Source organism: Scardinius erythrophthalmus (assembly GCF_964197995.2).
Source record: "Scardinius erythrophthalmus genome assembly, chromosome: 7".
NCBI lineage: Eukaryota > Metazoa > Chordata > Actinopteri > Cypriniformes > Leuciscidae > Scardinius > Scardinius erythrophthalmus.
Genome location: NC_138227.1, coordinates 4084877 through 4098258, shown reverse-complemented (window position 1 = coordinate 4098258; position 13382 = coordinate 4084877). Strand labels below are relative to the sequence as shown.

The 13382-nt window shown below is 38.5% G+C and overlaps 1 protein-coding gene across 3 annotated transcripts in view; it reads left to right on the top strand.

Annotated features, from left to right (window-relative positions):
* LOC308694114 (NLR family CARD domain-containing protein 3-like) overlaps positions 1-12212 on the top strand; it is a 93305-nt gene extending 81093 nt beyond the window's left edge. For all 3 annotated transcript variants that reach the window (XR_014030558.1, XM_081371442.1, XM_081371443.1), the window contains 2 exons: positions 9970-10143; positions 10679-12212. Coding sequence is in view for 2 of the 3 variants with exons in the window: in XM_081371442.1 (XP_081227568.1) it covers positions 9970-10143; positions 10679-10715 (211 nt within the window). In the remaining variant the exon portion in view is untranslated. The remainder of the gene's footprint in view (positions 1-9969; positions 10144-10678) is intronic.
* Positions 12213-13382: the final 1170 nt, after the last annotated feature.

Genomic DNA, 13382 nt, shown 5'->3' with positions numbered 1-13382 from the left:
TTACCAGATAGCTCTTTGTGGATAAGGAAAGCATTGGTGGCAGCAATGTCCAAGAAGTGTAGAAAGATCTTTCTGTACCACTTCATTGTTTTGTGTTGTGCAGTGTAGTACTGTAAGAGTTGATCGGACAGGTCAACACCACCCATGTGTTTGTTGTAGGCAGTCACAGGTGCAGGACAAGGAAATGTCATTGTCCTCCATGTATCTTGTGTTTTCACCCTCCTTTGCACAGTCTCACCAGTATAAGCAGATTGAATGGTGGAACAGACAGATACCTCACGTGTGTCCATCCACTTCACAAATACAAGAGGTCCATCCCGAATCCACCTGATGGATCCCCTGGCAGATTTTTTTGAGAGTGAATTAGTTGTATCACGTGGGCAGTCCTTCCTGTTGTCCCTGTAAGTACCACATGCACCAAACTTCATTGCAAACAAGTCTTTTAGGAGCTTTGGGCTTGTGTAAAAATTGTCCATGTACACATGGTACCCAGAGCCTAAAACTTTACAGTCTAAAAGAGATGTTACAGCATCATATGACAGTCCATGGCCTGTGGGAAAGTTGTTCTTTCCAGTGTACACAGAAAAGTCCACAGTGTATCCATTCGAGGAGTCTGCAAGAACAAACAACTTGAAACCCCATCTGGTTGGCTTAGCTTTCATGTACTGTGTCATACCTGTGTGTGCTTTGCATGCCACCATTCTTTCATCCACAGCTAAGTTTCTTCTAGGATGATAGATGGATTTACAAGCATGACGGATAGTTTCCATGAGAGGTTTGACTCTGAAAAGACGTTCATGTTCAGGTGTGCCCCTCTTTCTGTCATTCTCCTTATCTGCATCTGGGTGACTCATGTGCACATTCCATGAAATGGTGCGGTATCTCTCTCTTGCCATGATTGTGGCAGGAAAAGGCAAAGAGAAAAGACTGTCTTGCTGCCAGTAGTCCTTGATGGAGCTGACCTTCACCATGGCCATGTAAAACACCAGCCCAATGTAGCGGTACATCTCACTGATGCTGACATCAGTCCATTTAAATCTGCGCCCCTTTGCAATTGCACCAGCAGCCTGAGCATTGGTGTTGTGGCACAGAGTTGAAACTGCATTCTCAGAAAAAAACATTTTGAAGAGAGTCTGTGGAGTGTGTGTGTCAGCAGAACTCAGCTGTGGTCCAAGTTCCCGGGCAGGCAGGAATCTCAGAGTCTGTGGAACCATATCAATGTCAGTCTCTGTTTTCCATGACAGAGTGGACTCCTTGTTGCTCGTCTGAATGTTTGTCTTGGCCCTCTTTGCCACATTCCTATAAAAATAATAATATTAATAAAGGTTAATAAAGGTTGATCAAAGTAGTATCAGCATGTCAGGGCAGGGCAATCAGCATGTTGATAAAACAAAAAATATATAAGCTCTTTTATATTAACATTACCAATCAATAATTGTAATATTGTGCATGCATAACACATTTTTTGCAAAGCCACAGTAGTCGGTAAAAAAAAAATAGTAGATAAATATGTACTTACTCTTTTTGATTTCCGTTGCTCCGTGTCCTGCGAGTTGCAGTGGAAGGCGAGAGTGAACAAGCTACATTCCTTTTAAAAAAAGTTGAAAACTATTTTTATCATATATTTTACAGAGTACTATTCCAGCACATGCATAACTGATGGACATTTAGCAATGCTGATAAAGCAACACAATATAAGCTCTTTTATATTAACATTACCAATCAATAATTGTTATATTGTGCATGCATAACAACACATTTGTTGCAAAGCCACACAGGCACATATAGGCTACATTTGTATCATCACTAAGTATATAAACAAAATGTAACTAACATCTGTAAAATAGTAGGTAACTATGTACTTACTCTTTTTGATTTTTGTTGCTGCGTGTCCTCGTTGCAGTGGAAGGCGAGAGTGAACAAGCTACATTCCTTTTAAAAAAAGTTACAAAACATATGTAACATCAACCAATCTCCAAAAATAAATAATAAAGTCATACAGGCTCATATTATTAACACTAAGTATAAACAATATTGAACTAACATTTGTAAAATAGTGGTTAAATATGTACTTACTCTTTCTGATTTCTGACTGTGTTGCTAAGCGCACTCCGAGTTGCAGGCGGAGGTAGTGATGAAGCTACATTCCTTTTAAAAAAGTTGAAGAATATTATTACATAAATATAACTATAGTAGCATTAGTCTATAATGAATAACTGATGTAAATAATTTTAGACGCGTGCAATAAGCCTATATGCGTGTCAATGGGCCATTACCGGAGAGGCACACCGCAAACATTAGCCAAACACATTTGTGCACATCATTAACTGAGTATATTTACACATTTCAGCACATTTACACACATTTACAACTGATATTTGCGAGCATGCATCGTTAATGATAATGAGGCAGCATTTATATAGTCAAAATATAATCAAAACACCTACTAGGCCTACTTTCTAAAATAATTTCTAAATTCTATCTTTCATAGATAATGATCTAAACATATCATTTAGGCTACACATACAAATACAAATTTCCTAACCAAGGGGTGTAGCATATGTACACAAAAAAAAAACAAAAAAAAACATTTTTGACGTTGAAATGGTACGAGGTATTAAATTCATGGTATAGATATGCACTTTCATTAGATCGTGTTGAATATAGGTAGATATCAAATGTCAATACTCTGGATGGCAAGTCCATCCAGTATAATATGTAAGCTCATGTTTTGAATAGCTTGTCAACTAATGCAAGTAAGAATAAATACTTACTCATCCGAAATTCTATCCACGGCTGCATCAAGTCGCTCTTCAAAATACAAACGGTCGTCATCAGAGTAGTCGCGCTCCTCTTCTGATGAAAATCTGGACTCTTCGTCGCTAGTATCCAGGACGAACTGAAGGGCTTCCGCACCGGTGTACCGTGTCATCTTCCCAATGCGCAGGTGACAAAATGATGAAACTTGAAGCGTTTAATGCATTTGCTTGGGGGCGTTTACCTGTTTTGCATAGAGGGCTTAGCACATTGTCTTGTGAATAGCGCGCTCCGTGAGTAGGCGTGAACGAATTAAAGTCAATGAGCTCGTAATTAGCTCGACTGGAATCGCTCTCTTTTTATACAGATTACAGAAGCTGATAATATTTGTTTTTTATATAAATGACTTCATTTAACAGATGCGATCTCAAGCTTTATGCCCGTGGGTCTGTTTGCCTGTTTGACTGAATTTTCGCGGAGTTATAGATCATTTTCGAACGCGTTTCAAATGGGAGTTTACTACCAGACAGAAGGCAGAAATCGCATCATGTTAAAGTTTCTTTATTTGTCAAAAAGCTAAATACTTTATTTTTATTGTGAGTATCCTGAAAAAAAATAGAAACTGAACAGGATCGATTGATGTATAACACGAAAATTAAAGATCAAAATTAACAGAGCATTTTGTGTTTATTTTTCATTGCTAAAAAAAAAAACGAGCAAAACGCGCCGGCGCGTTTTTGGTCCCCAGAGGGTTAAGTCCCACATCTATATCGTGCTCTATAACAGACGTTTGAGTAGGAATATCACCAAACAATATCGAGAAGTTCTTCACTAATTCCAAAACGTCAGTTTGTTGCACAGCAGACAAATGTGATAGTTGACTGGACAATGTTAGTAACACTTCAGAATTTCTCAACCGACCCTCAACTACACATCTAGAAGGTCCCACCTCTTCATACAACGGTTCCTGTACAGCCAAGCATACAGCAGCAGTCAGGTCAACTGGTTTTATGCTGGGAGGAACACATTTCAGAGACTTCTCAATACTCAACTCCCTCTCATGATAGGTCTTTATCATATTAATATGGAAAACTTTGGAACTTTTACGGCGATCTGGGAGATGAATAACATAATCACGGTCGAAAAGATTCTTTTACACTACATAAGGACCACTATAGCGGGCTTGCAGCGACCCTCCCAGCACAGGTAACAAAACCAGCACTTTGTCACCCGGTCTGAAACTTTGTTCTCTAGCTTTCTTATCATACCAAACCTTCATTTTACCTTGTGCTTTCTCAAGATTTTGTTTAGCTAATTCACGGACTCTATGAAGACGGGTATGAAAATCAGTAATGTACTCAGGAAGAGATTTACATTTTTAGTTCGGATAGCCAACTTTCTTTCAAGACTGTCAAAGGTCCACGCGGAGTATGGCCGAAGACCAAATCAGCGGGACTAAACCCGAGTGATTCCTGCACTACCTCGCTTGAAGCAAAAAGTAGGCATGGAATTCCCTCCTCCCAATCTCGTTCTAACTCGAAACAGTAAGAGCGAAGCATAGATTTCAAGGTCTGGTGAAACCTTTCTAATGTGCCCTGACTTTCAGGATGAAATACAGATGAAAAATTATGTTTAATGTGGAGACGTTTAAGCACTTGCGAAAACATAAGAGATGTTTTCGAAACCTCGAAAACGAGATGATACATCTCAAGGGGTTAATCCTAATAAATTCCAATAATAATGTAAAATTAGTACCTTGATCGCTCTGGACTACTTTCGGTAAACCGAACAGTGTAAAGAACTTAACAAGTGCTTTAGATATCGTTCTCGCCGTTATAGTACGTAAAGGTACCGCCTCAGGAAAACGTGTAGTCGCACACATTATGGTCAGCAAGTATTTACAACCAGACTTTGAACGAGGAAGAGGCCCAACACAATCAATGATTATGTGCTCAAAAGGTTCAGTCACCACAGGAACCGGAAACAACTGAGCAGGAGGAATAGTTTGATTAGGCTTCCCAACCATTTGACAAATATGGCAAGTTTGACAATAGCGGGACACTTCTTTCTTCAAAGCAGGCCAGTAAAAGTTACGCAAAACACGATGGTATGTTTTTCTTACACCCAAATGACCAGCCGTACCATCATAAGCCACACTTAATATAATGTCTCGATAACCTACTGGAATCACAATTTGATCAACAACATTCCAGATATCAGACGAGTTAGAAGGCACCCACTTTCTCATCAACATCCCATCTCTGAGAAAGTAACCCTGGGGTGCATTCCCAAACGTCTGCTCTGTATGAGGGACTTCAAATAATGACGCAAGCGTAGGATCTGACCTTTGAGTGGCAATTAGTTTATCAGAATACGGAACTTCTGTAACTCCCATTTCGAAACCTCGAACTAGAGCAAAAGTACCAGTAGCGGTCTTCTCAGACAATGGTAATACTCCCTCCAAAATGAATGACAAAGCAGCCCCAGTATCTCGGAGGATGCTAACTGGCACATACTCAGTAGAACTAGACACGGACACAGTTCTACTATTCAGGAATGGCCCATATCCAGCCTTCTCGGGCTGAATCATGGAGTCAGATGAAAGAACAGATTTCGAAAGAAGATCACCTGAAATCAAACCAACAGACTTTGGGCTGGACTTCCTTTTAAGAATGGGACAGTTTGCAATTAAATGTCCTGAAGCTTTACAATAAAAGCAAGCCCTGTCATCATAAGGAACGACTGTTTTATTGCCAGATGATCTTTTCGAACTTAAAACTGATGAAGAAACAGGAGATCGGTCCCACGACTTCTTAAATGCTACCTTATGCGTCAGCACAAAGTCATCAGCTAACATAGCAGCACTCTTTCTCATGCGCAAACTCCACATTAGTCTGATCAGAAGGTTTTACCTAATGTCTGAAACGCTGTCTATACGCCTCCGGAACCAATTCTTAGGCTTTTAGAATTGCTGATTTCACGGTTTCATAATCTGCTGCTTCGTCTATAGTCAAGGCAGAGTAAGCTTCTTGTGCCTTACCAGTGATTACGCATTGCAGTAATAAACACCAAAAATCTGCAGGCCACTTTAAAGTAATCGCAACTCTCTCAAAATGACTAAAGTATTTTTCAACATCCCTTTCGCAAAAAGGAGGAACCATCCTCCGATTTCGTCCCACATCAAATTCAGAGACAGCAGCACCCTTCTTAGTGGCCATTTCTAATTCCATTCGTTTTAATGCAAACTCATGATCCAATTCATGTTTTCATAACTCTAACTTTGCATTTTCAAATTCCAACTCTTTTTCTTTCAAAGCTAATTCTCTCAAACGAATGGCATGATCCCCCATAGAAGGACCAGCCGTTTCCTCTGCTAAGGGCCTTTCTAGAATACCCAACTTAACCAGGTTACATTTCAGTAAGCTCCGCAAAGTTTCCGTTAAATTCCTGTCCTTAGAGGTTATTTCTATTTTATAAAACTCTGCTATCTGCAACAACTGCTCCTTTGTATACAATGAAAGCAGTTCTTCAGAAGGAGATTCTTGAAAAATATCCACCACCGAAGCCATTTCAAACTTTTATCCGCACTCGAATAAACGAATGAATATCAAACGTACATGCACGTAAGCAAACAACTCGCTCTCACTAATTAACCCTCTGGGGTCTGAGGGGTTTTCTGGGCCCTGGAGGTGTTTTGACATGCTCTGACATTTGTGCTTTTTTCAGTTATTTATAAACATGTTAATGGCAAAGGTATAAATTCACTCTATATAGCAGGGCTACCATAATATGTGATATGTGATCAACAATACAATAGCATTTTGTATTTTTGAGAGAATAATGTTTATGCATGGTTATTGAAAAAAAATTTAAATGAAAGTTGCTGCAATAAGACCACAAAACACATGCTAAATATGTGCCAATAAGACTTTTCACTAATGGATGTCATCGCCTAGTGTTTTTTCTTCAAAATTATCTGAAAATTATCCTGCCTAATCGTTCACATAACACAATACATTGATTTAAACTTTGTAAGTCAGTTATTTTGTCAGAAGAGGTTTATGCATGGGAGTGGTAATGGCCCATCAATATTAATTAGATTCAGACCAGGGGTGTGAAATAGACACCCCCCCAATGACTAAAGGGCCATCAAGTGAGGCAGCCTGCTCAAATAACAAAAGAAGTAGAGGTTCAAGATTCAAAGGTTTTGTTTTTCAATATGTTTTATTCTAATTCCTCTGTGGAGGAAATAAATGTTCTAAATTTGCTCTAAGCAAATCAAATGTGAGCAAAATAAAAAAATAAATCAGTCGGCTATAAACAAAGCAATTGTGAGCGATAAACAAAAGTAATTTGTACAATCCGACCCCCCAAACATGAAAATAGTTTAAAGAAGTTAAAGAGAAAACAAATAACGCACACTATAACCTTCTAAACAATTATATGTTATAAATTATATGTGATTTTTAATACTGTGGATCAGTAGCCTACTATTCCCGGAAGCAACCTCCGAGTGGCCCAGCCCATGGTCCCGTGTCGTCAAAAACGCATACGTATATTCGAAATAGTGCGCGCAGAAGCACATGCGCAAAACCGTTTTGTAAAATTATATATTAATTATTTTTATTTTATCATGTCATTTTACAAAAGGACATTTTACAAACCTACGTTTTGCGCATTTGCTCCTGCACGCACTTTTTCCAGTCAGAACACAGCAATCAGAGGATGACGCGCTGAAAACTGTAATGCTGTTCTCTTCCTTCATAACTCGTACTGAGAAGGTTTGAGTTGCAGAGGAATTTGTGACTGTTATACCTGTTCAACCACATCAAAGTTTCGTAATTAGTAAGTCCGTGCTTTTTCTCTTTTTGTTCTTATGTGCTGAAGGGCTGCTGTGCCTTGGTGAAACGGTGTTTGTACGTGATGAGCTCTTTTCCAAAACGCCATAAACCTAAAAAGCTGCCTCAAAGATCCACCAAAAGTAATGATTATGAATATGTAAAATATTGCAATACGACATTTTAATTGTTTATTAACTTCTGGCAAAGATGAAGTTGACGATAGGCTATTGACGGATCGGATCTTCGCAGTAGGCTAGTGAACGCACCGGAGAAATGCACATTTATTAGGCTACATAGTTTTTTGTTTTGGATGGTTTTGTTTAGAACCAGCTTTCTGTAAATATATTTCACATTTTTTAGACCTGTGAGGCGAGTAGGCTACGGTCTGGTTCATGATGATATAATCTCCAGTTCAAGCACCTTATGTTGTGATTGCTAGCCTATATTTACTTTTTAATGTATTAAATGTATTAAAGTAAATTTGTTAATGAAAAAAATATTAAAATTAAGATACAATTAATACAAAACGAAATTCGTTTTAAAGAAAGGATTTGTACTTTCTGTTTTGAGGTCTCTGTGAAAGTTTGAAAGTCTTTTAGTGCACTTTCAGAGCGCTCGCGCACATAATGGAGAACTATCACGTAATATTGTTTTTTCCTCATAAATGCGAACACGAAAAATAAAAGACAAAAGACTTTTTTAAAAAGACAAACGTGCGAGGCATAGATTACCTAAACTATTTACCATGTGAATAGCGCCGGGGTCGGGGCAGCCTCAGCTCATTATAGAGATAATGAAGGGAGAAGGAAAAACGGTACATCTCCTTGCTTTCAAACGGATTACATGAGTTGAAAACATTTGTTTTTTTTATATAAATGACTTCATTTAAAAGAAGAGATTTCAAGCTTCATAAAGACATATCTCACGTGTCTGTGTGAGAAGTATTCGCTGAGTTACAGTTCATTTTCGGACGCGTTTCAGAATGGAATTCACTTTCAGAGAGAAGGCAGAACTCGCATCACGTTTATTTTTCTTTATTTGGCAAAAAGCACAACACTTTGTTTTTATTGTGAGTATACACAAAAATAATACACATTTAACAGAATCGATTGATGTATGAAACTTGCTTGTAATATCAAAGTCAACAGAGCAAAATTAATTTCTTTTGAACTGAACTGAAAAAAAACGAGCTGGTATCGCCGGCGATACCACCGACCCCAGGGGGTTAACAATCGCATACACAACTAAACAAACGCGGCTAACAAACTAATTGTAACTAACAGCGATCCCACAGAAAAATGTATTTACCCTATAACAATTTTATTTTTACCATCTAGTCGTCAGTGGCATTAGGGGCTCGGGACGACTTTAAACGCTAAACTCATGCCCACCTGCGCACCGATCCCATTAACAAGATCAGCCACACGTGAACTGAAACGTACCCCCACTCCGAAGAACCACTAAAAATAAAAAAGGCAAAATAACAAAGTGGCAGGTCCAACCTACCCGGCAACTACAAAACTATAGGGCAAATACTCACGTGGGACCACAGCAGTTACACCAAACACTTTCCAGGACGGGCAAAATACGTCACACATTTTCCTCCACACATGAAAAAACAAAATAAAAACGTAATAGTTTTGGACGAGCCCCCAATTATTTTATGACCATAACACAAGAGAGGACATAGACAACTCAGCTCGTACAATAGGGGTTTATTAACAAAATGATATAGACATAACGATTGGAAAATTAACCGGGGTAGGACACCACAAGAGAACACACAGAACCGCCGCCGAACACCCCGCCCGCCACGAAGGTTTGGCCGCTTAGACTTCTTATGCCAAACATACAGGATCCACAGGTGCCGGCAATCAGTGCCTAATAAAACAAAGACACAACATACTCGCCCCCTAGAGGACAAACCGATCATAACATAGAATAAATTAATCACAAATACATGAATATGTAACACTGTGTGACAAACATTCGCTGAGTTACAGGTCATTTTCTGTCGCGTTTCAGAATGAGTTTCAAATTGAGAGAGACGGCAGAACGCGCATCATGTTTATTTTCTTTATTTTACGAAAAACAACATTTTGTTTTTATTATGAGTGTACACAAATAAAAGAAGACATTTAAGTGTTTTGATTGATGTATAAAACTTACATATAAAATCAAAATCAACAGACTATTTTGAGTTTCTTTTTTTCTGATACTGCCGACCCCAGGGGGTTGAGTACAGTAACTAATTACATTTACTTTCATTCAGTTGTTTCTACAATCTACTTAGGTTTATGATGTTTTTGGGAAATGCGGCCCTGTATGTTTTGATCTGAGTTAGTGAAGAGTGTGTCTTTGTTCTCTACAGGTTGATTAATTGTGGTGTCACAGGTGAAGGTTGTGCTGCTCTGGCTTCAGCTCTGAGATCAAACCCCTCACACCTGAGAAAACTGAATCTGTTATATAATAATCTAGGAGACTCAGGAGTGAAGCTGCTTTCTGATCTGAAGGATGATCCACATTATAAACTGGAGAGACTAGAGTAAGAATAGTTTTTAATAATTTTCATAATATTTTCATTTTAAGTTCAAATAGCTGTTTTACTCATTAGAAATAAAATGAAAATTGTGTGTGCATATTTTGTCTGAGATCATCAGATAATGAGTCTTAAATTCAGCTTCAGTTTCTGTAGGTCTCTGAACTTTAAACTGTGTTTGATGTTGAGTTTAATTCTGCTCATAGTGTTGTGACTGATTGTAAAAATAATATTTTCATCATTTTCCTTTAACTGTCTTTATGTGTGTGATAATCTGAGATATTCTGGGTTGTTTGTTATTAACTGATATTAAATTTGTAGTGGAGTGTACCACAATCATTTCTGCTGGTTCTGTATCAGCTGTCCGTTGTGTGAAAGTGACCTTTCATGTCCTTTTAATTTTATAAAAGTGACTCTGAACATCAAATAGAAGCTATATTATCATGTTTGAGAATGAATTAATATATCTTATCTAGTTAGTGCAAAGATTTGACAGACGTAATGTCTCATACTGCATATATGACTGTGTGTTTTATTTTAGGACTAACTTTCAGATGAATTACTGTCGGATCTTCTGATGATCATCTGATGGTGAATAAGGATCCTCTACAGAGACTCACAGTCAACAGAATCAACAGAGACTGAAGATACAGTGACTTCACTGTTATAAATTAAGACTTCATTTAGATTTCATTGATCCTTGGACAGACCCGATGAGGTGGCAGTGAAACACTTTTTATTCCACAGCAGCAAATTACAGTTTCTCATTCATAGATTAACCATTTTATTTGTATTAATGCACAGTATAAATTCAAAAAGGTTGGAGTTTTGTTAGAGAGAAAATATAGAATCTGAATGTGTGTTTTTGTTGTACCAGGAGAGGGAGATAAAGACTAATGAAATATAAATTTTCTCACCCTCAAGCCATCCTAAAGGGCCGTACACACCGGGACGAATATCGACGCGCGTTATTCGCTAGCGTTTTTCAACACGTTTTTGTGTTCACACCCAAGCGATTTTCGCTGACGATGAGCCGAGTGAACATGCAAATTCATTCCCTGACATTAGATGGCGCTTAATGTAAAACAGAACAGTTCTCTTTTATCAAGATTTTTGTAGTCGCTGTCGCGTTTGTCATATAGTTAGTTATGTTCCGACACCAACGAGACCAGCAGCTCTACATTCATCTTGCCTTGCATCTTCCTTGTTTTATTTCTTCCTGGCAGTGTAGACGCTACTTGGTGTATATCTTCTTCGCCGTTACGTATGTGTGCTCGGCAAGACCGTTTTGTGCTTGAGCGCCCCCAAGTTGTGTTTTACTGTAACTTCAGAAGCTCCAGACACGTGAGCAAAAGCGCCAATCTCATTGGTCGGATAGTTTTTGACGCCGCGCGTCAAATCAAAAAAACAAACCCGAGGCGTTTTAAAAAAAAATATGCTTTTACGCGTGCCGTTTTTCGCGGCGGTGTGCACTGGCGCCCTTTGTTTAGTCACAAGGCATTAAACGTTGGCGAATATAGCGCACAAAATTTGTCCCCGTGTGAACAGGCCTTAAGTGTATATGACTTTCTTCTTATAGTCACTATGGCCGCACTGAGAACGGAACTGTGCATATTTACATCATTGTACTATAGATTTAGATTTTTAGAGTACTGTATCCTATTATAATGTATTTGTGTCATTTTTTGTGTCAATAGCCAAATCTAAGAATAGCTATCAGCACATCTTAGTGCAACTAAAATTATTACCAACAATAATATTTCACAATATAGTTTTAAAAAACTATAAAGGAAATTGAAAGTGCAGCACCTTTAGCTTGTACTTGCTGGATTGATAAACAATGAATATAATTTCATTTTATATGTCTGGTTATTCATGTTTATTTTTTTTACTTAAATGAAAAAAACTTTGAATTAATGTTGTACTTAAAATACATACAGGTTTAATTTTTTCAATATCAGAATGATCCGTGATGATCATATTGGATCTGTGCTGATATAAACTCACTGCATCTATCCTGTTAAACACATTCCCTTGTTTAAAGTTTGTTGCCCATAAATCAACTGTGAATTGTTGTGCAGGATTCCGGCTCCTTCATTTGTTGATGAAATATTTCTCAATCCTGTAGATCTGCAGCACAAGAGCAACACCAGATATATCATGCAGACATTAGATTGGATTATCTTTATAAAGGTCTGTGGAACGAGCTTCTTTTGAGCTGCATTTACATGTTTACAGGTACAGCGTCTCTCGTCTGCAGTGCAAACGGCCTCCCCAACTAACGGGACCTTCTTGGAAATTTAGCTAACATTCTGTAGACACTGGAATCATCTCGAGAGAGGAAACATGGAATCTCTCGACGATGACCTTTGGAACCAGTGTTTAACCACACAAACTCTTGATAGTCCGTCGATACAGGGATCCAACCCGTTTGTCCTGACAGTAAAACTCTCAATGATACTGGAATCACCCCGAGTGAGGAAACATGGAATCACTCACCGACAGGCCCGGGGTGGGTAATCGGGAGAACTGCGAGAATTCCCGGTGGGCCGCTTCACTTTTGGGCTGGTCGAGGAATTTTTTTTTCTTTTTTTTTTTTCACATTTCACTTTTCACGTTAGTTACATTAGGCTACACATGTTCCGCATTCTGACACCGCAGCGCGCAGCCTCTGCATGGGTTGTACCACGTGAGGGAGTTCTCCCCTCCCATCCAGCTGCGGTGATGAGGGAAGTGAGTGCAGGTGTGGATCCAGGGGGATGCTGGGAAATGTAGTACTTGACAGGGCCAGGGAAAACGAGGGAAACCGTGACATCTATTTACAGTTTGAGGGTATTTTTTAAGTGATTTATCACGAGTAGGCCCATTTGATCTTATTTAGCACCAAATCTGGTGTCTCTGTTCTATTACTAGAGCAAGAGTTCCACCTAGTGGTTATTAGTTTAATTTTATTTAATACTGCAATTCCCAATTCAGTGTTACTTATTACTGCAATATATATTTGCCAGCTTTGTATTTAAATATTTGATTAATTTATTTAATTTATTTATTGTTATTCATTTATTTCAGAAACCACACACACACACACAAACACACACACACACACACACACACACACACAAACCTACAAACTACTTGTGGATTTATTGGAATAAATCAATACTTCCCAACCACGGCAGCTCGTTCCATCCCCCTTGCAAGAGGATTTACGCCATATGCATATTAGTGAGACTTTTTCAACTCCT